This window comes from Cervus canadensis, chromosome 32, assembly GCF_019320065.1.
Source record: "Cervus canadensis isolate Bull #8, Minnesota chromosome 32, ASM1932006v1, whole genome shotgun sequence".
NCBI classification, from domain to species: domain Eukaryota; kingdom Metazoa; phylum Chordata; class Mammalia; order Artiodactyla; family Cervidae; genus Cervus; species Cervus canadensis.
Window position 1 is genome coordinate 39966137 of NC_057417.1, and position 23498 is coordinate 39989634.

The 23498-nt window shown below is 63.3% G+C and overlaps 3 protein-coding genes across 3 annotated transcripts; 1 reads left to right on the forward strand and 2 right to left on the reverse strand.

Moving 5' to 3' along the window:
- Positions 1-322: 322 nt before the first annotated feature.
- Positions 323-1461, forward strand: SSTR5 (somatostatin receptor 5). The gene has a single exon (XM_043456654.1). It carries the CDS (start codon positions 351-353, stop codon positions 1458-1460), a length of 1110 nt encoding a protein of 369 aa, XP_043312589.1. The 5' UTR covers positions 323-350; the 3' UTR covers position 1461.
- Positions 1462-5529: 4068 nt separating this feature from the next.
- On the reverse strand, positions 5530-11663 carry C1QTNF8 (C1q and TNF related 8). Its single transcript, XM_043455859.1, has 3 exons — positions 11565-11663; positions 9912-10128; positions 5530-9319 (listed from the first exon to the last, which is right to left on the reverse strand). Exons 1-3 carry the CDS (start codon positions 11565-11567, stop codon positions 8769-8771), a joined length of 771 nt encoding a protein of 256 aa, XP_043311794.1. The 5' UTR covers positions 11568-11663; the 3' UTR covers positions 5530-8768.
- A 2319-nt stretch (positions 11664-13982) lies between these two features.
- Positions 13983-21013, reverse strand: TEKT4 (tektin 4). Its single transcript, XM_043456153.1, has 6 exons — positions 20371-21013; positions 18477-18547; positions 17999-18142; positions 16313-16535; positions 14824-14978; positions 13983-14252 (listed from the first exon to the last, which is right to left on the reverse strand). Exons 1-6 carry the CDS (start codon positions 20902-20904, stop codon positions 14036-14038), a joined length of 1344 nt encoding a protein of 447 aa, XP_043312088.1. The 5' UTR covers positions 20905-21013; the 3' UTR covers positions 13983-14035.
- Between the last annotated feature and the right edge of the window lie 2485 nt (positions 21014-23498).

A 23498-nucleotide genomic window follows, 5' to 3' on the forward strand; every position in this document is an offset into this window, starting at 1 on the left:
GCCTGGAAGGGCACCTCTGGGTGCAGAGGGCTGAAGGGACAGTCAAGTCTCTGGGGGCCACTGTGGCATCTCGGCTCCAGGGGTTGCCTGCCCGGTGCCTCCATGGCCGCCGACCCGCTGCTCCTTCCTTTCCAGGTTTGTTTTCCAAACAATTTGCTTAATGTGATTCCCAGCCCAGTTGAACATGAGTAATCGTGTTTACCCGCCGCCCCGGGGTAATCCCGTGCGTCCTGGGCAGGTGGGGCGGGCGCAGGGGAGACACCCTCAGCTCAGTCGCTCCGTATCCTTCCTTCTCTTGCAGCAGACGCCCCGGCGCTCTCACTCAGCCTGCCCTGCCCGCAGTGGCCGCAATGGAGCCTCTGTTCCCGGCCTCCCCGCTGACCAGCTGGAACACCTCCTCGGCAATGCCCGGCGGCGGCGGCGGCGACGAGAACGGGACGCTGGCGGGGCCGGGGCCCTCACCGGGCGCCCGGGCAGTGGTGGTACCGGTGCTCTACCTGCTGGTGTGTGCGGTGGGGCTGGGCGGCAACGCACTGGTTATCTACGTGGTCCTGCGCCATGCCAAGATGAAGACAGTCACCAACATCTACATCCTCAACCTGGCCGTGGCCGACGTGCTGCTCATGCTGGGGCTGCCTTTCGTGGCCACACAGAACGCCATCTCCTACTGGCCCTTCGGCCCCGTGCTGTGCCGTCTGGTCATGACGCTGGACGGCATCAACCAGTTCACCAGCATCTTCTGCCTGACGGTCATGAGCGTGGACCGCTACCTGGCCGTGGTCCACCCCATCCGCTCCGCCCGCTGGCGCCGCCCCCGGGTGGCCAAGCTGGCCAGCGCCGCGGTCTGGGCCTTCTCGCTAGTCATGTCGCTGCCGCTGGTGGTGTTTGCCGACATCCAGGAGGGCTGGAACACCTGCAACCTCAGCTGGCCAGAGCCCGTGGGGCTGTGGGGGGCCGTGTTCATCATCTACACGTCCGTGCTGGGCTTCTTCGGGCCGCTGCTGGTCATCTGCCTGTGCTACCTGCTCATCGTGGTGAAGCTGAAGGCGTCAGGTGTGCGCGTGGGCTCCACGCGGCGGCGCTCGGAGCGGAAGGTGACCCGCATGGTGGTGGTGGTGGTGCTGGTGTTTGCGGGCTGCTGGCTGCCCTTCTTCATCGTCAACATTGTCAACCTGGCCTTCGCGCTGCCCGAGGAGCCCGCCTCCGCCGGTGCCTACTTCTTCGTGGTTGTGCTGTCCTATGCCAACAGCTGTGCCAACCCCCTGCTCTATGGCTTCCTCTCTGACAACTTCCGCCAGAGCTTCCGGAAGGTTCTGTGCCTCCGCAAAGGCTACGGCGCTGGCGCCGAGGATGCGGATGCCACGGAGCCACGGCCGGGCCCGAGCGGCCGGCTGCAGGAGGTCACAATGCCCGTGCGCAGCTGCAAGGCCAACGGGCTCATGCAGACCAGCAAACTGTGAGTGCTGAGGCTGCGGGGGCAGAGGGGGCCTGGCAAGGCTGCGGGAACCCACAGCCACCTCTTCTGCCTTTCCTCCTGGAGTTGGGGGGCTAGAGCAGAAAAAGAGACTTAGCCAGACAGCAGCGGGCAGGGTGAACCACCTCCTAAGGCAAACAGCAGACTGGAGAGGCCGTGGGCACGTGCAAATGCTGGACCCCGGAGGAATTCAGCTTTCAGTCTGGTCTGGCCGGAATGGTCCTCTCCACCCCCAGAAACACCAGCTCATCCCACCCCCTCCACCCCTGGCCCCAGGCCTAAAACAGGTCCTAGAGAAGGTGCCTGGCAGCATTATTGGGGGAGGGCTGTGCTCCTAGGTGTCCGGGCCTCACTGTGATCACAGCTGGAAGGAGAAGAAGGACATGGGGGTCACTCGCCCACAGGCCCCGCTGAGACAGCCCTACCCAGTGTCCCTCCCGCAGCCGGCATCCACAGCTGGACCAGAGGAGGAAGCAGAAACCAGGGGGGCGTGGGGAGCGGGCAGCACCGTGCTGGGCAGGGGAGAGCCAGGGTCAGCGCTGCTGGGGCTTCGGCACGGACCCCAGACCGAGGCCAAGCCCTGGAAACAAGATCACATAACGAGGGCGCTTGTGTTTGACGACCGCTCCCTGAATAAATTAGAGAATAAATGTTTGACTCTTTCCCAGAGCAAACATTGTCCCTGGAGCCGATCGAAGCCGGTGCACATCAGAGCGGGCAGATCGCAGGCGGCTTGGGCAGGGCGGGCAGCGGGACACCCAGATAACAGTGAGGGGAGCGTCCACACCTGCAGAGAGGAGCCACAGGGCCGGGCTGGCAGGAAGAGGGTGTGGCTACAAGGATTCGGGGGGGCGGGGGGTGGAGGGCGGGAGCATCCAATCCTTCCATGGCTGCCGGGTGTGGGGAGTGGGCAGCTCGCCTGGGGCTCCTGTCCCCGACGCTGGGTGAGTGGGGTCCCGGCCGCCTCCTCTGCCCCAGCTTTAGTATCGGCTCCACCTGGGCTCCGCCTAGGAGGTGGAGGCCACAAATCCTGGTGTCAGTCACAGGGAGCTGGTGACCAAAGCCTCCCCGCCCAGCCCTAGGGGAGAGGCATCCCGTGCAGGGGTGGGTGCCTGGGAGAAACAAGTCCATTCGATCAGTCACCCCCCTCTGCCGGTCAGGTCACCACAGATGGATGCAAAGTCCATCTGTGACTTTGGGGAGCAAGCAGATGGCACGGAAATATCTGCTCGGGTCAATTTCTCCCAATTGATTTGACATGGCGAGCTCCCTCCCGGGGCGGTGCAGATGCCAGAGTGCCTGTGAAGATGGTGTGTGTGGACATGCCTGTGTGTCCATGTGCCTGCTTCTGAGTGTGTGTGCATGTGTATACACTCATGTGAATGTGTGGGTGTGTATGCGTGTGCATGTGCCTGCTTGTGGGTGTGATGCATGTGTGGACATGTGTGTACACACATGTGAATGTGTGTGCCTGTGCGTGTACATGTGTGAACGTGTGTGCACTTGCACTCGTGTGTACACATGTGTGTGCCTGTGTGTGTGCATGTGTGTACACGTGTGAATGTGTGTGCACGCGCCTGCTTGTGGGTACCTGTGTAATGCATGTGTAGACATGTATGTACCTCTGTGTACATGAATATGTGTGCCTGCGTGTACACATTTGCGAGTGTGTGTGTACACATGTATGGAAGTGTGCACCTGTTTGTGCACATGTGTGAATGTGTGCCTGTGTGTGCACGTGTGAATGTGTGTGCCTGTGTGTACACATAGGTGAATGTGTGTGACTGTGTGTGCACACATGTGAATGTACCTGTGTGTGCACGTGTGAATGTGTGTGCCTGTGTGTGCCCAGGCCCGATGGACTCAGCAGGTGGAGGAAGAGATGCCAGGTGGCCTGTAGGCCCTGGGTCTGGGTGGGAGCTGGTGGCCAGGCTTGGCCAGTGTGAACAGTCCCTAAAGCCCTGGGTGGGGGCCACTGAACAGGAGAGAGTGAGCACCTGGGCACCCCTGAGGGCCTGTCGAGGTGCAGGGACAGGAGTGTCCCAGAAGGAGATGAGCCCACAGAGCCGTGGACATGGCACAGTGGGTGTGAGGATGCAGCCTGGCCCATCCGCTGCCCTCCACGCCCAGCACAGGCTGGGGACAGCTGCAGGGGCCACAGAGCACCACACTGCTTGCAGGTCTTGGGGCCCCAGGCTCCAAGCAGGGTGGGGAGGGCAGAGCAAACACCCTCAGTGGAGGGGGTGACCTGCTTTACTGTCTCTCTCTCCGCATCGATGGGTTTTATTGGCCGCTGGGCTCCAGTGGCTCCCAGAGTGACCTTGCTCAGGAAATCCGGCCCGCAGGACAGGGTGAGGCCGCCTCCGGGATCAGGATGGGCTGAGGGGTGGCTATTTGCCAGGCAGGGGGGGTGCGGGGTGGCGGGGCACCGTGGTGCAGCCCCCACGGGCAGAGCCCGTGCTGTGGCCCAACCTGGGGCTGAGAGCGGGCGCCCCTGGAGGGGTCAGCGGGGCCCATCCTGGGGTGTGTCGGGACAGGAGGTGGGTAAATACCAGGAAGAGCTTCCGACCGAGCCTGGGGGCTGAGAGCTGGGATGCCCTTTGGGGGTGTCAGAGAGCAGACTGACTGAGAATAAGGTCTTTGCTGGTCACCTGTCAGGGCCGCCGTGGAGCCTGGGACCTCAAGGACTGGGGTGGCTGAGGCCCTGCAGAGACCACTGAGGCTGTGACCCGCTCCCCCTCCCAGCCTGCGGGGCTCCAGCCCCAGCCTGCCGCCTGCTCTCCCTGCTGTCCTGGCTGCTCACGGCTGGTCCGGCCACTGTGAGCCTCTGTCCAGGTGGAGTCCTCACCTTGAAGGTCCAGCAACTATCCAGGAACCTGAGGGGGTCCCCATCACTGCCCCCCGCCCTGGACTCTCAGGCTCACCCCTCCCCACTCACTAGGCTGCACATCCGGCCGTGGCGGTGACAGGTGTGCATTTGTTGTATCTGCGCTGACGGGGGTCTGGGGGCTCCATCTGGGCACCTGCGTGGGTCCTGACCGGTGTGGGGGGGAGGGTCTCCATCCAAGCAAACCCCCTCCCTGGCTCCTGCCTCTGGGGAGGGAGCTTGAGTCCCCTTCTCAGCCGTCTCTTCTCTGACCTCTGCACACACGGCAAACCGTGGCCATGGTCTGGGTGTGGGCCACCAGGCCTGTGGGTACAGGGGCGGGGGCACCACAGGAGGGGAGGGGCATGGCCATCCACAGGGGCTGGCTGTCCAGGTGAAGGAAACTGACTGTGGGGCAGTGGGGACTGGCCCGATTCCCTTCTGCTCTGCACCCCCGAGTGTCTACTGTGCCCCCACGTGTCCCCCCTCCCCCCATGCCCAGGAAACAGGCGGCCCCTCCATTGCTCAGTTTGAGGAGGGTTTAATGAAAGGACGTTTGCAGAGTGGACCCAGGGTCCTCCTATGGCCAAGGGCAGCAGCCATTCTGGGGGCTGAGGGCCCGTCCTCTCCCCCTCACCCACATGGCCCATGGGGATCCATGTTCTGGTGGTCATCAGGCCTGAAAGGGTGGCCAGAGGAAGGGTCAGCTTCCAGAATCCCATTACCTCTCCCCATTTGGAACCCAGGACCCACCCTCCCAGCTGAGCCCCCAGCCGAGGGGGCTGGCTCCAGGCGGGGGTCCAGGGGGTGCAGGTGTCACGAGAGGGGCCAAGGCTCCCAGGAGCTGTGCTGTGGCCCCTCGGCCCCCTGGACAGTGCACCTGTCTGCCCGTGCATCCTCTGGAGGCGCTGCCCAGAGGAGGGACGCAGATGATGGTGATGACCGGGCAACTTGGAAAGGAGACTCTCTGGATGGACAACCTTGAACACCCTAAATGTTGCTGAGTTGTTCACTTTTCCAGCTTCCCTGCTGGCTCAGCTGGTAAAGAATCCGCCTGCAATGCGGGAGACCTGGGTTCCATCCCTGGGTTGGGAAGATCCCCTGGAGAAGGGGAACTCCAGTATTCTGGCCTGGAGAATTCCATGAACTGTACAGTCCATGGGGTCGCAAAGAGTCAGACACGACTGAGCGACTTTCACTTTGTTCATTTTAAAATGGTACATTTTATGGTTTATGACTTTCACCCAAATTCTAAAAATGGATGTTTTGTTGGAATTCCACCAAACGGAGAAAAACTGAGACGGGAAACGGCTTCCATAGGATTCCGCCTCTGGGCTGCCCCGTGTTCTGGTCGTTTCCAGCTCTCTTCCCCAGGGCAGGTGCACCCTGGTCCCCCCACCCCACCCCAGGCTGCCGTGCGGTTCTTCGAGGATGCTGTTCACCCTCTCGTCTCCTGAGCGAGCCGCACAGGCACGGATTCCTGAGTCTGGAGCTTCTCATCACTTTGTGGACATGACGCCTTCCCCTCACCCCACCTGTTCTCAGTCGTGGGTTTTCACTAAGCCGGGGGTGGGGGGAGGCAGGCCTTGCCGCCCATCCTGCACCCACCTGTGGTGTTCCTGGCGCGTCCCGGGCACGGAGGCTCTGACCAGCAGCCTCCACGGGGTTCTTGCTCGCACTCAGGGGAGACACTACCTGGCCCCTGTTCTCTGAGGGCAGGGGTGGCCTTTACTTTGGAATTGATCGGACACCATCTGTTTGGCCTGCTCTGCCCTCTGGGCAAGCAAGGGGAGCAGGGCTGTCCCGGGGGCTCAGTGGAGCCGCCCCAGTGCCTCTGGTCCAGGCCCCGCGGATGGAGTGAGGTGAGAGGGAGGCCCAGCGGGCAGCAGGTCCGCAGATTTCATGGGAATGCCCCCCAGCCCTGCACCCTCAGGGCCCAGTGCACCCCAGGGCCAGACGGGGAGCCCGAGAGAGCCGGCTTTGCCTGGGCTGCTGGACTGGGCAGCCCTCCCGCCCCCACCCGGCCAGGCTGGCCTGCAGCACTCGCGGGCAGGGTCCCAGTTGGGGGCAGGGAGTCCAGACCTGGGAGGATAGAGGGAGGTCCTTCCACCCCTCATGTTCCTGTGTGGGTGCCTTTATCTCTGCCGTGGGACCCCCCTCGGCACCCGCGGCCCCTCTGAGCACTCCTGATGCCCTGCTGGTTGCCAGGCACCCTGGGCGTGTCCAGCTATTCCAGCCATAAAAGGACCCAGGCCAAAGGGCCAAAGTGCAGCCTGAGGCTCCTCGCCCCAAGCCAGCATCACTGGCGGGGGGGTCGGCGGTACCGAGCGGGTCTCGGGAGGGGCCGGGAGCAGTCCAGGGCCGCCCTCTGGTGCCCCACGGGCTCTTCCAGCACCCTCTAGTCTCAGTGGGGTTGGGCTCACCAGTCCAGGGTGCCCCACTCAGCTCCCAAACCCTCGGCTACAGCAAGCCCCCCGGAGTCCTGCTGCCCCCTGCCCTGTGCCACGGCCAGGCCCAGCTGGGCCTTGGGGCTCCTGGGGGCAGGCATCGCTGTGAACCCTGCCCCCCATGCTCTGCCTCTTGGGGTACAGACCCTGCTTGTGCTGGGGGGTTGGGGTCACAGCCCCGCCCAGGCCTGAGCTCAGGGACCCAGGCCTCTGAGTCCCAGCTTCCTCCTGGGATGTCCCTGTCCGCTGGTGCGGTGATTGTAGGGCCTGCATGGGATGCAAGGGCCTCATACCTGGGACCCCAGGAGCCCCCGATCCTGGTCCAGAGCTGGCCCGAAAGCCAGCCTCAGAGGCGGGACTGTCACAGCCCTTGAGGCCCTGCGGAAGGCTGCCGGCTGGAAGCCCCCTCTCCCTGCAGACTCGGAGTCCCAGTAGCCCCTCTCCAGTGGGGGCCCTCCCCTCCCCCCATCCCAGGCCACACTACAGGAGTCAGCCCTGTTTGAGGGGGATCCAGCTCCCAGCATCACACACACTTGGAGGTCTACACACCCTCGCTGGACCTCAAAATCTCCACCTGTCCAGGATGCCCCGGCCTGGGAGGGTGGGCCCTGCTGCCCACGGGTGTATGTGGATGCTCTTGGCTCCAGCCTCACTCAGGGTGGATGTTCCTGAGGGTCACGGGGTTCCGTGCAGCAGGGGTGGGCGCCGTGCTCCCAGCCGTGCCTTCTCCCCATGCGCAGGGACGAGAGGCTCCCATCCCCTCTCCACCCCCCCAGTCGATAACCATGGTCTGGGGAGGTCTGCCAGAGACCATCTCAGGATGGGCTGGGCTCCTGGGCTGGGGCGGAGGGCCGTGATGAGGAGACAGGACCCAACATGCAGTGTTCTGTGGTCTCAGGGCCCCAGGGTGGAGGCCCCGGCCTATTCATCACCCAGCAGCCCCAGCAGGCTCAGCCTGGCCAGCCTGCAGCTCCAGCCACATCCGCCTGGCTGGGGACCTCAGCCAGCATGCTGGGCTCTGGTGGCTCCAGACACTGCTCCTGCCAGGGCCCTGGCCACCTCACCAGCTCAGCATCCTCACTTGGGCGGAGCGGTCACAGGAGGGGAGGCCGGGGAGGGCCCAGAGAGGAGGCAGTGGGTGGTGGGGCCACAGAGGCCGGACAGAAGGTCCCAGAATGGCCAGAGGACACGTGGCAGGAAAGGAACAGGCTCCAAGTGGATCCGAGGGCGGGGCAGCCTGGTGGCTCCTGCGGGGTGGACAAGGCCTCTAGTGGAGAAAGCTGGGCCAGTCCACACACGCCTGCCCGCAGGGACGGGGCCAGCCTGCTCTCTGCGGGTCCCCACCAGGCCCAGCTTCAGCATGTGGAAGTGGGAGGTGATACCCTAGGGGTCTGGGGCTCCCCGGGCTCAGGCAAGCATCCTCCTCCCAGCCCACTCAAGACAGACCCAGGGATGCCGCAAGCCCCAGAAAATAGACCCACCGGGGCTGGCAGTGTGCTCACCCAGGCCGAGGCCTGTCCTGGCTCGGCCGGCACCCACCTACTCCACGTCATTGGTCCCGTGGCCTCTGCCGCCCTGAGCACCCTGGAATTCAGCACGCTCCACCCCTCCCCCGGAGCCTCACCAGCGTCCAGCCCAGCGCCCAGTAGGCGCTTTGTAATTCTCTCACAGCGCCGGGGCCTGGCACAGCCTTTATAAGCGGAAAGGGAACCCGACCAGGGGGGCAAGCTCCTTAGCAGAGGAAGGTGCCCCGCCCCAACCCCGCCCACCGCGCGCCTGGAACGCGGGCCTGCTCCGGAATCTCTTGCTGGGACCCCTCGGTTGGGATCTGCGTCTAGCAGGTTTGGTGGGTCTGTCTTGCTCCTTCCGGGGCCATGCTCAGCTCAGCGGGTGCACGCAGGCAGCGCTCAATCACAGCTGGCCCCACTCCTGGGCAGGGGGCTTGGGAGGGTGGGCCCTGGAGGCTGGTGGCGCCGGGCCGTCAGAGCTCGGCGTCCGGCTTGACCAGGTGGCCGCTGAAGGTGATGTAGAGGTCGCCGCGCTCGCCGAAGATGGCGTTGTCGCGGTCGCGCTGGAACATGCGCACCCAGACGGCGTCGCCCGCGGCCAGCGGCAGCAGCAGGCTCTGCGCCTGCATCACGCTGCGCTCGCTGGGCTGCGCGTACAGCACGGCGGCCGCGTGCGCGTTGCGCATGATGTGCAGGTAGGTCTCCTTGTAGTTCCAGGTGTGCACGTTGAGGCTCAGGAAATAGACGCCGGGCGCGGTGCAGAGGAAGCGGCCGGAGGCCAGGTCGAAGGCGCCGTCCAGGTTGACCAGCTCCATGTCGAAGGTCACCGCCTGGAGGGCGTCGGCGCTGTGCAGCCCCTCCCGTCGGCCCACCGAGAAGGCCGCGTAGGCGCGCGTGCACTGGGCGCCAGGCAGCCCTGCCTGCCCCTTCTGGCCCTTGCGGCCCCGGAGGCCCCGGGAGCCCGGCGGGCCCTCCTTCCCGCTCCTGCCAGAGTGACCTCTGACCCCGGCCTCACCCTTCTCACCTGCCGGGGAGGGGCAGGGGGTGAGGAGAAGCCCCTGGTCAAGGCTCCCAGGGTCAGATTCTCTGGCCACGTGGCCCTGCAAGTGACCTCACCTCTGTGGGCCTCTGTCTCCTCTCTCGAGGGGCGCTAACCCACCCTCCAAGGGGCAAAGAGAAAGAAGCCACACCCTGAGGGCCTAGCTGTTCTGGGGTCTGTGCTGACGGTCATGCGGGGCCAGGGGGGTCAGGCAGCCACCAGAGGAAGGGTCTGAACTGGGCTTTGAAGGAAGAGAGCGCTGGGGTTCAAGCTCGGTGCAGCCCCCAGGGTGTGGGCCTCCCAGAGCCCCGCCTCTCTCGCCCTCAGAGGGGACCCAGGCCCCTTCCCCTCCCCTGGGTGGTAGGGCTGAGGGTAGCCTCAGGACCCCTGTCCACAGCCCCTTCCCCGGGACACCCTCTGCCCACCCGGGGGGCGGCCGTGGGGAGCAGGCACCCGTCCATTGTCCCCTCGGGGCCCCCTCCTTCCCAGAGCCCGCCCTGGGCCCTGTCCCTCCCCTCAGCACAGGTGTCCCTGTAGGGCCGGGGGTGGGGGTGGCCGCCCCTCTGGGGATGCTCACCTTTGAGGATCGAGATGTCGATGGTGGGCCGCAGGCGGGGCAGCTGTGCCCACGGGTCCCCGTCGCTCATGTGGGCGCCCGGGCCGGGGGCGGCGGGGGGCCAGGCTGGACGGCAGCACTGCACGCACGGCCGGCGGGGCAGCCCCAGGCCACGCCAGGCCCCAGCAGGCAGTGCCAGGAGCAGCAGGAGGGCAGGGGCCACCATTCGGGCCAGGGCCTGGGGCCGGGCAGGAAGTGGGGAGGAGGGTGGGAGAGGAAGGAGGGGAGTGGAGGGCTCACCCTGCTGAGCCCCCAGTTCCCCCCACGGCAGCCTGGCAGCACCCCTGTGTGGGGGAGACGATGGAGGGCCCAGAGAGCCGCCTGGGTGGGGAGGGACAGCTGGGACCCCTCAAAGGGGCTGTGGTCCCAGAGACCGCAGAGAGCGCCTGGTCAGCCCCTCCTGGACTCTCGTCCCGCCCTGACACTGCTGATGGGTCCCTCCCCGGGACTGAGACTCCTCCCTGACACAGCCTGGGGGCCACCACTGCTGGGAAGGCCCCGCACCGCCCTCCCCGAGCCCTAGCAAGCGCCCAGGCGGCCGCCCATGGGATCTGGCACTTCCTGGGCACTGCTCCCTGCTCATGCCCCTCCCTCCCCGAGGCCTTAGTTCTGGGCGGCAGCGGGCACCCTCAGTGCCTGCAGCCGGGGAGTCCAGGTCCCCCAAAGCCCCCATGGCCGGAGACCCCCCACCTGGCAGATGCAGGGGGCACTGAGTGGGGAAGCAGTCCCCCAAGCCCCACTCGCCGTGGCCGGCCAGAGCCCTCCAGGAGGGGCTCCTTCAGGGAAGGGTATGCCCCCCATCCCATACCCCACACTCCGGGCAGCCGGGCCCCGGGCCCGTGTTGGGTGGGGCCCGACATGAGGCAGTTTCTGCCGGGCTGCATTGCTGGGCAGAGGGGACACGTGCATCCTGACCCCCCAGGAGGAGGGAGGGTAACCGGGGAGGCTGCCCCAGCCCCCACCCAGCTGTACAGAAGTTGGTCTTTAATCGCTGCCAGTTCTGAGCCTCCGGCCTCCACGTCCCCTCCCTCGGGAGACCCTGCCTGACCCTGGGCCCATCAGTGCCAGATGGAGCCACACTTTCCAGCTGCTGGGGGCCCTGGGTGAACTCCATAGGGGCCTGGGCCTCAGTTTTCCTGGCAAATGGACTCTGCCTACCCTGTTCTCCCAAGGGCTGCATCCAAGAGGCTCAGGCAGGGTTGGTCTCCTGCAAGGGCAGGTGTGTGATATTGCGGTCCTCACTCTTCCCTGTACCCTGGCCATCCTGAGCAAATACCCAGGCCCCCTCTTCCAGGAAGCCCTCAGGAATGCAGCCCAGGATGAGGGCCTTCCTCTCACATAGTCTGAGACCCACTCCCAGGCTGAGCTTTCCCGGCAGGTGGGACCCCTTCTCTCTACCACCTCCTTCTCAAACCTCGCAGACCCTCACCCAACCCCTGAGCCACATTGGACCCTGCAGGACTCTCCCGGACCCCTCCCATGGAGGAAACAGACCGGCGTGGGTGTCTCCTGGGCAGCCACCCCCGCAGGCAGGCCTGTGCTGCTGGGGCCCCTACCCCAGGTCCTGCTCAAGGTTGCTGTGAAGACCCCCACCCACCCCCACCGCCCCGTTACCATTTCACAACCGGGTGTTGCTGCCTGCCTGGCGGTCTCCGGCGTCTCTGCGCAGCGGCCAGTGAAAGAGCCCTTTCATGCCCACCCCAGGCACCCGTGGCTTCCCTCTGGGCCATCCAAGACCAACAGGCCTCGGGCCAGCTTCCGAGCTCCCGGCAGGAGGCTCATGGGGCCCCGTTGCCCGCCACCCGGCCTGCCACCTGCCGCAGCCCCGCCTCAGGGGCTCCGGGGACCTCCCCTAGCCCTGTTGTGGCGGGACTTGGGGGCCTGGGGTGGCCGGGACTGTGGGGCTGGCTGCCATCCGGGGTGCGGTGACTTAAGGGGAGTCGGGGAGGCTGGAGCAGTGGCTGAATGGAGACAGACCACTCGCGGGTGCCCATCGCTGGCTGGGCTGTGGGGGCTGGGCCTGGCGGGTGGTGCTGGGGGTGGGGGCAGCGTCTGGCCAGGCTGTGGTGTCTGCCCCCACCTTCCACCACACTGTGCCCGGGCCCTGGTGCCCAGCGGAGTGAGAAGCCTGCTGTGATACCCTGTCGGGGGCCCTTGACAGTAGCCCAGCCTTTCAGGGGATGAGGGTTATGTCCCTGTGATGCCAGCCCCCTCCGGCAGGAATGACTCATAGGGCGCCCGGGCAGTGGTAGGCGGGGGCTGTGACTACACCAGTACCTGGCCTCATGCTTGCTTGGGCCTGAGTAGCTGGACACTGGGCCCCGGGCAGCGCCTGGCGCCTCAGCCTCTGAACACGAGGCCGTGCGACTCCCTGAGAAGCATCCCCCCGCCCACCGCCACACCAAGCCAGGCTGCCTGGCGGCGGGGCGCCGACGTGGCCTGGGGAGCCGGGGCCGCCTTCCGGGAGGCAGGCTGCGGGCATCTGGGGCTGGCTTGCTGGGTGGTGAGCAGACCTGGTGAGGGCTGTGGTCAGGGGAGCCCGTCAGCTGGAGCCGGTTCCCAGATGTCCCCGGCCCCTGGAGGTGTGGGTTCACACTGCAGCAGTGCTCAGCCGTCCCCACACCTTGTCCTTGTCTGAACAAGCTCTGCTGGATTCCAGATGTGGGTGGCCTGGACAGAGGCCTCTCTGCAGACGCCACCCGCTCCCGACCCAGGGCTGGGCTAACCCAGGCTCCGGCTGGTGCTGCTGGGCCCAGGGGTGGGCCAGGGGCTCCTCTCTGCCCGCTCCACTTTCGTCTTGGGGGTTCCTGGGGCACCCAGAGAGAGGTGGACGCCCAGGCTCCACTGCTCCCGGCGTCCAACCTCGTTTCCCCATCTGTAAAGTGGGCACCGTGGACTCAGCAGTGGCCAGTGTGTCCCCAGGCTTCAGCCACCCTCAGGGCCCTGGTGTCCCCTGCGCCTCCCAGCTCCCCACTCCTGCAGGGCCTGAATCCCTGGGGGTGGGTGTAGCTGTCTGCCTCCTCCCCAGGGCTGCTGATCCCCCAGAGAGATGCAGCCACCACCTCGGGAACCTGCTGAGCAACCCAGGGCCATCCCTCAGCTCCAGGGCCTGGTCATTTGTCTCTACAAGAGGACAAGATTTCCGGCCTCATGGGTGGTCATGAGACAACTGCAGACAATGAGTGCCCGGCCCCCCGGGTTGTGGAGATAATGAGCCTCGCACAGCATCTCCGCTTGGCTCCCTGTCAGTGGCCACACTGGGGGGTGGGGGCTGGGACACAGAGGCCCTGGGCACTGATGGGGGCTCCGCACATCGCGGCCTCGGCTGATAATGGGATCTGAGAGCTGTGAGCATGCGGCCGGGTTATTATCTCCTGGCCTCTTAATGTAGATTGCCCGAGTCCTGCTGATGAGTTGCTGTTGGGGAGGGAAGCGGCCCCCTTGAGCTCGTCAGCAGCGGGCACAGGGAGAGAGCCTTGGCGGAGGGGTAGAGAGAGGGCCTGGTGCTGCTCGGGGGGCGCCCCAGAGGCAGCGCCCACTTCTGTCCGGAGCCGTGGACCACACCCCCCCCAGCTCAGGTGTGCCCTCTGGCACCCTCCCCGCGCCAGGTGGGGGTGGCAGGGAGTGGTCCCACAGTTCCCTGGGCGGTCACTGCCCCAGGCCTGCAGTGTACATCCTGGGGGCCAAGTCCCTCGCGGGGAGCCGGGCCAGCACCATGTTCTGACACCCCCACTAACGAGAGCAGCATGCCAGCCGGCCTTGGGTGACTGTCCAGAGCATGGCGAAGAACAGAGCTTCAGCCGCCACTGCGGGGCCCAGAGGATGTGACCCATGGTGATGGGAGGTGACGCTCTCCCTGAAGCATCTGGCAGGTGGCCCAGGTGGTCAGCGGAGGGCAACGAGGGGGACCTCGACTGACCCCTGTCCCCAGGTGGGGACTGGGGGTGCCCTAGGCAGGAGACCCCCGGCCTCCCATGGCGGGGACGATGGGGTCCACGGGCAATGCCCACCTGTCCAGGTGCGCACCCTGAGTAGAAAGCTAATGTGCTCTTTATTCAAGGAGGGGTGGGCCCTGCGCCCGGCGGTCACTGGTAGCCGGCCAGCTGCAGCACGGTGGGATAGTAAGCGCGGTGGGCCATGCACTTGTGGCGGTCGATGAAGAGGCTGTTGGTCTTGACCGCGATGTCCTTCTCCAGGCTCATGCGCGTGTCCTCCAGGTTGCGCAGGGACTGCTCTGCTTCCAGAAGCTTCTCCTTCAGCGCTGCCAGGGACAGGTTCAGCTCCTCCACCTCACTTGCCAGCCTGGGGTCAGAGGCGGGCTGAACGGGGCCACCCCAGACGCCAGGCCTGCCGAGGGCGCCGAGGGGGTGGCCCCGGGTTCAAAGGCTGAGCACCCAGGTGGGGCATCCTACTCAATACGCTCGGCCGTAGAAGGATCCCCAAAAGCCCCAGGGGAGACCCAGAAGCCAGGCTGGAGGGGGGTGTGTGTCCACCATGACGTCAGAGGTGTGGAGGGCCAGGACAGGTGGTCGGGGTGGCCATGTGTCTCGGGGACCTCTGCCTCCCAGACCCCGAGATTCCAGACCAGGGTGAAGTGGGGAGTGTGGCCAGCCCTGGCACTTGGAGACCCACACGGTGTCCCCCAAAGGGACATGCAGTGTCCAGTGGTGCTGGGGCAGGAGAAGGGACGTGGGAGCCCTGTGTGGGGGGCAAGGTGGGGGCCAGCATCTTTCCTCTTTACATTTGCAGGGCTGTGTGTTGGGGGGTGTTCAAGGGGGCCCCAGAGGCTGAGGAGGCCTGGGGGCGGGTGGACGATGCCCGTGTGGTGGAGGGTGACCGGCCCAGCCCAGGGCGGCCCCCGTTGCCACAGCACCTGAACTGGGCAGCGTCTCGGCACAGCTCCACATTGGGCCGGTGGGAACGCTGGTAGAGGCGGGTCTGGGCCACCTTCAGAGGCGCCTCCTTGTCCTTGATGGCCTGCTTCAGTGACGCAATGTTGTGCTCCTGGTCCGTGATCTCCCGCAACGTCTGCACACAGGACAGCCCGTGGGTCACCCCGCGCCTCCAGCCCTACCCACATAGGACGGCCCTGAGGGTCACCCCGCGCCTCCAGCCCTACCCACAGAGGACGGCCCCGGGGGTCACCCGGCGCCTCCAGCCCTACCCACAGAGGACGGCCCCGAGGGTCACCCCGCACCCCGAGCCCTACCCACACAGGACAGCCCGTGGGTCACCCCGCGCCTCCAGCCCTACTCACAGAGGATGGCCCCGAGGGTCACCCCGCACCTCCAGCCAGCCCTACCCACAGAGGACGGCCCCGAGGGTCACCCCGCGCCTCCAGCCCTACCCACACAGGACGGCCCCATGGGTCACCCCGGCCCCGAGCCCCGAGCCCTATCACACCCACACCCCAGGACCCACACAGGACGGCCCGAGGATCACCTCACACCCCGAGCCCTACCCCCACACAGGACGGCCCCGAGGGTCACCCCGCACCTCCAGCCCTACCCACACAGGACGGCCCCGAGGGTCACCCCGCACCCCGAGCCCTACCCACACGGGTCGGCCCCATGGGTCACCCCGCGCCTCCAGCCCTACCCACACAGGACGGCCCCGAGGGTCACCTCGCACCCCGAACCCTACCCACACAGGATGGCCCCGTGGGTCACCCCGCACCCCAAGCCCTACTCCCACACAGGACGGCCCCATGGGTCACTTCGCACCCTGAGCCCTACCCTCTGGCTCTGGGGGCGGTGTGGAGGCAGGGCCAAGGTGGCCATGCAGGGAGGCCCTGCCATGGGCACCCAGAGAGCCTGGGGTCAGGGCCCGGCTGCGCCAGGGCCAGCATCAGGGACACCCGCTAGATAGCTGAGCCCCCCACCTCCTTCCACTTTCCCTGCTCTGGCCTGCAGCCCTCCCCCGTATCAGTCACGCCAATGGCAATGCCACCATCCTCAAATGTCACTAGGTTTTCTCATCAGCTTAATGAGGGCCCTGGGGAAGTGGGGCAGCGGATGGGGTCGGCCCTGACCAGGGGTCCCTCATGACGGACAGGGCCAAGGCGGGGCAGGGGCCAGGCCAGGCTGTGACCAGGGCATAGTGGACAGTGGGAGTCTGATGGTCTGGGCTACCCGTTCTGAGCCTGGTCTTTGTAGTTACGGGCGGAGAGCCAGTCTCAGGGGCTGCCCTGGCGGGGCCAGGTCGTGAACTGGGCAGCCTGACAGAGCGATGGGCGTGGCTATACCATAGCCTGGGTGTGGCCTGGTTGCGAGACGGGCGTGGCTGTATCGTGACCAAGGCGTGCCCTGGCTGCGGGATGGGCGTGGCCTGGCCGCGGGCTGCGCGCAATCGCGAGGCGCCACCTTGCGCAGGTGGTGCTCCAGCTTGTGGCGCGCGTCCTCCAGCTCCTCACACCGCCGCCCGAAGGCCAGGTTTACGGCGTCGCACTGCAGCCGCAGGTCCTCGGAAGTGTCCTGCAGGATGCAGTCGATGAGGTTCCTCAGGTTGACCGAGGCCAGTCGCTCGCGCTCAGCGCGATACAGGTGTTCCTGGGTGAACTTGGCCCAGGTCTCGGGCGTGGAGGCACTGCGGGTGGGGGGAGTGGGCCGACACCGCGGTCGGTGGGGGGCACGTACCAGGGCCTCCCCGCGCCCGCCACACCCCGAGCCCCCAGCGCCTCGGCACGAACGACCACCCGCAGTCCTAAGGCCACGCCGCGCCCCCGTGCCTCTCCGGCTATTGCGCCCGTAGGACCTCTGCGTGCGCTCCCGGCGCTTCCTGCGCCGCCCGGGGTCCCCGCGCTCGCGCCCCCACTACCGTGGCTACGACGGGTGGTGGCCGCGCGCCCCCTGCCGGCCGCATGCGGAGCTGCAGCCCGCTCCCCCTTACACACACACGCGCGCGCGCGCGCACACACACACACACACACACTCTCTCACTTTCACACTCACACACTCTCACACATACACTCTCTCACACACACACAGACACACACACAACACACTTTCACTCACACACACACACTTTCTCACAGACACTTTTTCACACACACAACACACTTTCTCTCACAGTCACACACTCACACACTTTCACACACACACACACACACACCCTTTCTCACACACACGCTCTCTCTCCCTCTCACACACTTTTTTCTCTCTCACACACACATTTTCTCACAGACACTCTTTCTCTCACACACACACACAACACACTTTCTCTCAGTCACATACACACACACTTTCTCTCACACACACACACACACACACCCTCTTTCTCACATACACGCTCTCTCTCCCTCTCACACTTTTCTCTCTCTCACACACACACACTTTCTCAGACTCACACACTCTCACACACACACAACACACTTTCACTCTCACACACACAGACACTTTTTCACACACATACACACACACACACTCTCACAGTCACACAGTCTCACACACACACACAACACTTTCACTCACACACTCACAGACACACTCACACACACACTTTCTCTGTCTCACACACTCACACACTTTCTCACACACACACACAGCACACTTTCACTCACACAGACACACTTTCTCACACACACACACACAACGCACTTTCATTCAGTCAGACACACTCTTTCTCACACACTTTCTCACACACACACACTCACACACACACCCTCTTTCTCACACACACACTCTCTCTCCCTCTCACACACTTTTCTCTCACACACACACTTTGTCTCTCTCACACAGACACACTTTCTCACACTCACACACACTGTCACACAGAAACACTTTCACACACTCACACGTACGCTCTCACACACACACTCTCCCTCTCACACACTTTTCTCTCTCTCTCTCACACACACACACACACACACACCCCACCCTCAATGCTGGGTCCTGCTTCCCTCTGTGAAGCCCAGCTGGGACGGTGAACTGTGTGTGCCCGGCACTTGGGTGGGGGTCCCGCCGCTCGCCTGCCCACCCCAGGAGTAGAAGAACTGCACAGAGGACCCCCGGCGGAGGGATGGGGAACCTATTGGGCTCCCGCAGCCCCACCTCTCCTCAAACTTGGCTGAGTGCGGGTAGAACTGCACGTCGGTGCTCTGGTTGTTGTAGCGGCAGCAGGCCTCGTCGATGTTGTAGGCCTCCACCTTGTCAGACCAGTCCATCTCGCAGGTTTCCTTGTGCTCCCGGTTCAGCCTGTGGGCGGACAGCGGGCCGGGCCTGTGTCAGGGCGGGTGGGGAGCTGGGTGCACCCCCGACGCTGGGCACGGCCAGCCCCCAGGCAGCAGGGGGCCCTCATCTGCTGATGGTGGGCCCCGGGGTGCTGGTCTGGCTCTGGGTGTCCAGGCCCCTTGGCCACCTCCACCTGCCCAGTGCCCCCTCCCCGCCCTGTGCTCCTGGCTGTGGCCGGGGACCATCCGTCACCTCGCGGAGCCTCAGTGCTGGGTCACCCGACTTCCTGCCCACAGGGGCCTGAGGGGTAGGGGGACGGGGTCACCCCAGGGTGGCTCTGGAGGCCGCCCAGACCCACCGAGTCTGGCTCACGGCCTGCATGATGGTCCTTTTCAGGAGCTCCTGAATGTTCCGGATGAGCTCGGCCTCCTGGGGGAGAAGACCCCCACCCCTGGTGAGAATCTGAGGACCTGGGAGCTCTTAAACCCCAAGGAGGAGCAGAGTTTGGGGTGACGCCCAGTGGAACTGGGCCCTGCTGGTGGCGCTGCTTATTGACTCCCAGCCTCTTTGGTGGAAGTGGGGGCGAGCATGACTCTCACCGGATTTATTCTGGGCTTGGAGCACCCTGTCTGGGGCACTGCAGTGGGTTCTTTGGGGGTCTTCTATGGGCTGTGGGGAGCATCAGCCAGAGGTGGTTCCCACTTGCTGGGCACGCAGCACCCCCGAGCTCCGGCCCATCACTGGAGCCTTCCCACAGTCCCCGGAGAGCCTGGTAATAGCCTCTGAGAGCCCTGTTGACCAAGTCCCCACCTGGGACTGCCCTCACACATCCAGGACACACGGGAAACCTGTGTTTCCTCCTGCTTCCTGACGGGTTCTTTTCCTGCAGAGGAAAAGCCCTCCCCGGACCTGAATCTTCGCCTCTGCTGGGCTCTAAGCCTTTGCGTCCGGTTCTGACCCATGGGCCCGCCTTCCTGTCCTGACTCTTTTGTCCATGTGCTGCTGGGCGGAGGGCCCGGCTCAGAACAGAGCCATCATTCCTGGAGCCTTGGGAGGTTCTTGAGTGAATGAGTGAGGGTGGGGCCGTTGGGGGGAGGGCAGAGGAAGGGCCTGGGCTTGAGGGAGGTACCCAGGTTTGAGGGGGTCTCCGGATGCCTGACTGTGTGTGTGTCTCCCCACGTCTCATGAGTGCCTGTGGCTGTGGCCTGCTCAGAGCTGAGGCCCTTCCCCACCAGCATCAGGGGCCTGGCCTGGGTGACCCCCGGTCCTAGGGGGCTGCCCCAAGGACAGGTCCTGCCGGGTCTCTTTGTGGGATGCACGTGGCCTCCACCCCACCTTCACCGTCCACACCTGCACCCTGGTCTGAGGCTGGATTTCCAACACAGACATCAGAAGGGTGGGGATGTGGTAGGGCTCCACCTCTGGGAACTCAGGGTCAGGCTTCATCTGCATGACCCAGGGTGACCAGAGGGGCAGTTCAGCAGGTGCCGGGACCCAGGGGTGACTGAGGGACCACCCAGTAGGTACCGGCACCACCACGACCTGACCAGAAGGGTCTCCCTTGCCCTGCACACATCCCAACCCCAGCCAGCTGCCCCTGGGGCTCAGCTCAGGCCCCTCCTGATTTCCTGGGGACTGTGGAGGGGCAGCCAGGCCTGGGGAACAAGCCCCACCCTGCCTCAGGCAAATGTCCTGACACATGTTCCAGGATGAATGCCACCGTGGCCTCACCCCGAGTGGGAGCCGGGGTGGAACGGGCACAGCAGGAACCCTGGGCCCCGGGCTGGGCCGAGTGGACAAGCACCAGGCTCCAGCCCTGCCACCTGTGCAGGGGGGCACCCAGGCCACGGTGCCCCTCACCCAGCAGGGCCTGACTGGCCCACCTTGCAGGGAGCTCAGCCTTGCCCAGCACCCACTGTGGGGACCAGGCCGAGGGAAGGCCAGACCTGGCACCCGCCGGGCCCGGGACACAGGCCCCGCTCCACCTGCCTCTCCCCTCCCCCCAGGCAGCCCTAGTTCTGCCCCTGCCCCCAGCCAGGGAGGCCCCAGGACCAATTGCTTCTGGCACCCCGCCCCTCTGTTCCTGGGCGTGTGCTTGAGTGTCCCCACGTGTGCAGAGGGTGCAGGCTCCCGGGGGTGCCCAGGCACCGAGGCTTCTGCCAGCCAAGTCGAGGGGGGGACACGGGGAAGGTTGTGCTGCCTGGACAGAGCTGGGAGGCCCGTCTGCAGCTCCGGGACCCAGGTGGCCGAACCTTCAGCAGCTCGATCTCCACACAGTCGCGCACGAGGTCAGGGTGCTGTCGGCGCTCGCGGCACTGCAGGTTGTCGGTGACGATGGAGAAGGGCCCGGCCGTGGCGTCCAGGGCGCGCTCCAGCCGCTGCTTCTGGGCCAGCAGCAGCTCGGTCTCAGAGACCAGCTCCCCCACCTGGCGCTGCAGCTCCGACTTCCAGCCGTGCATGTCCTGCAGGCGCTCACCCACCTTCCTCGTGGAGTCCTGCTGCGTGCGCTGCGCCAGTGCCTCGGTCTCTGCCGCTAGCTGCTGGCTCTCGTGGCGCTGCCGCTCCGACTGGTCTCGGTCGGCGAAGGCCTGGTGGTAGCGGGCATAGCAGTTCTGGAACCACTCGTCCAGCAGGTACTTGGCCGTGCGGAAGCCGGAGGTGGCCAGGCCTGAGGAGGTGTGGGCGCCCGTGTTTCGGGCCACATCGTATAGCTTACAGGGCAGCTGGCATGCTGGCACCGTCTGTGGGGCTGGCTCCTTGGTCAGGAGTATGTCCGTCTGCGCCATGGCGCCGCCCAAGCACAGGCAGGAGTGGGGAGAGAGGGAGGGGGGCCGCTCAGCTCACTCAGCAGGGCAGCTCCGGCCACTGGGTCCCCAAGCAGGACGTGGCTTCTGGTCTCCCAGAGACCAGTACACACCAAGCCCTTCTGTTGCTAGGCAACCGGAATTCTCCCCCCTCCCACCACCCAGTGGCCCTCTTAAAGGGCCAGGCAGGCCCCAGCCCCACCTGTCCTGGCCACACCTGGTACCTGCCAGAGGAGCTGCACGAAGGCCAGGCCCTTGTCTCCTGTGTCAGACTTGTTCCCGGGCAGCGCTCTCCTGGGCACCCAGGTGTCCCTGATGGGGGTTTACTCAGCCCCCAGTGAGAGCCTTGAATCAGATCCTCAGATCTGCCCCGTAGGAAGGAGGCAAGTCCTGTCATGGGGACAGTGTCCCCAAGACCACCCAGGGCCTGGCCTGTGTCTCCTGGTCCCTGGGCTGCTCCTTGTCCTTCAGTTGCTCAGTCATGTCCTCCTCTTTGGGGCCTCATGGACGGCAGCACGCCAGGCTTCCCTGTCCATCACCATCTCCTAGAGTTTGCTCAGACTCATGTTGCTTCAGTTGGTGATGCCATCCAACCATCTCATCTTCTGTCTCCCTCCTGCCTTCAGTCTTTCCCAGCATCAAGGTCTTTTCCAGTGAGTCAGTTCTTCGAATCTGGTGGCCAAAGTATTGGAGCTTCAACTGCAGCATCAGTTCTTCTAATGAATATTTGGAGTTGATTTCCTTCAGGATTTTCTGGTTTGATCTCATTGCTGTCCAGATTACTCTCAAGAATCTTCTCCAGCACCACAGTCCTAAAGCATCGATTTTTTGGCACTCAGTCTTCTCTATCATTCAACTCTCACAACTGTACATGACACTGGAAAAATCATAGCTTTGACTATATGGACCTTTGTTGGCAAAGTCACGTCTCTGCTTTTTAATATAGTCTAGGTTTGTCATAGCTTTTCTTCCAAGGAGCAAGCGTCTTTTAATTCCATGGCTGCAGTCACTGTACTCAGTGATCTTGGAGCCCAAGAAAATAAAGTCTGTCACTGTTTCCATTGTTCCCCATCTATTTGCCGTGAAGTGATGGGATGGGGTGGCATGATCTTTGTTTTTTTAATGTTGAGTTTTAAGCCAGCTTTTTCACTCTCCTTTTTCACTCTCATCAAGAGGCTCTTTAATTCCTCATCACTTTCTGCCATTAGGGTGGTGTCATCTGCGTATCTGAGGTTACTTGATATTTCTCCCATTAATCTCATTTCCAGCCTGTGCTCATCCATCCCGGCATTTCACGTAATGTACTCTGTATATAAGTTAATTAAGCAGGGTGACAATATACAGCCTTGATGTTCTACTTTCCCAATTTTGAACCAGTCTGTTGTTCCATGTCTGGTTCTAACTTGCCTCTTGACCTTCACTTGCTACCTGGGGAGGGTGATATCTCCAAATGCCCACTCCTGGGCCAGTCCAAGAGCCCTGTTGATTCCCAACGTGACTGGCAGAGGGAAACATTGGCCGTGAGATGCAGTAAGGAGGCGGGGACGGTGGTCTGGTTTTCCCATCTCTTGAAGAATTTTCTACTTTTTGTTGTGATTCACAGAGTCAAAGGCTTTAACGTAGTCCAGGAAGCAGAGGCAGATATTTTTTCTGGAATTCCCTTGCTTTTTTTGGATCCAGCAGATATTGGCAATTTGATCTCTGGTTCCTCCTTCTTTTCTAAATCCAGCTTGAACATCTGGAGGTTCTCAGTTCACGTACTGTTGAAGCCTGTGCTGAAGGATTTGGAGCATTACCTTGGTAGCATGTGAAATGAACACAATTGTATGGTAGTTTGAACATTCTTTGGCATTGCCCGTCTTTGGGATTGGAATGAAAACTGACCTTTTCCAGTTCTGTGGCCACTGCTGAGTTTTCCAGTTTGCTTGCATATTGAGTGCATCACTTTCACAGCATCGTCTTTTAGGATTTGAAATAGCTCAGCTGGAATTTCATCACCTCCGCTAGCCTGTTCATAGTAATGTTTCATAAGGCCCACTTGACTTCACAGTCCAAGATGTCTGCCTCTAGGTGAGCGACCACCACACCATCTGGGTTATACAGGTCATTAAGACCTTTATTGTACAGTTCTATTGTGTATTTTTGCCATCTCTTCTTAATCTCTTCTGCTTCTTTTAGGTCCTTACGTTTCCTGTCCTTTATTTTGCCCATTTTTGCATGAGATATTGCCTTAGTGTCTCTAATTTTCTTGAAGAGATCTGTAGTCTTTTTCATTCTTTTGTTTTCCTCTACTTCTTTGCTTTGTTCTCTAGAGAAGGCTTTCTTATCTCTCCTTACTATTCTTTGGAACTCTGCATTTTTGGGTATATCTTTCCCTTTCTCCTTTGCTTTTCACTTCTCTTCTTTTCTCAGCTATTTGTAAGACCTCCTCAGAAACCGTTTTGCCTTCTTACATTTCTTTTTCTTGCAGATGGTTTTGGTCACCACCTCCTGTACAAAGTTACAAACCTCCATCCATCCATAGATCTTCAGACACTCTATCAGAGCTAATCCCCTGAATCAATTTGTCACCTCCA

Bases quoted from the DNA above. Each gene is read 5' to 3' on its own strand.
- TEKT4 (XM_043456153.1), bottom strand. From the start codon at position 20,904: ATGGCGCAGACGGACATACTCCTGACCAAGGAGCCAGCCCCACAGACG. The intron at 18,548-20,370 runs GTTCGGCCACCT...CTTCTCCCCCAG, and splicing joins TGGAGATCGAGCTGCTGAAG to GAGGCCGAGCTCATCCGGAA. The intron at 16,536-17,998 runs GTGGGGCTGCGG...CCCCACCCGCAG, and splicing joins TCAGCCAAGTTTGAGGAGAG to TGCCTCCACGCCCGAGACCT.
- C1QTNF8 (XM_043455859.1), bottom strand. The intron at 9,320-9,911 runs GTGAGCATCCCC...CCTCCCCGGCAG, and splicing joins CGACATCTCGATCCTCAAAG to GTGAGAAGGGTGAGGCCGGG.
- SSTR5 (XM_043456654.1), top strand. From the start codon at position 351: ATGGAGCCTCTGTTCCCGGCCTCCCCGCTGACCAGCTGGAACACCTCC.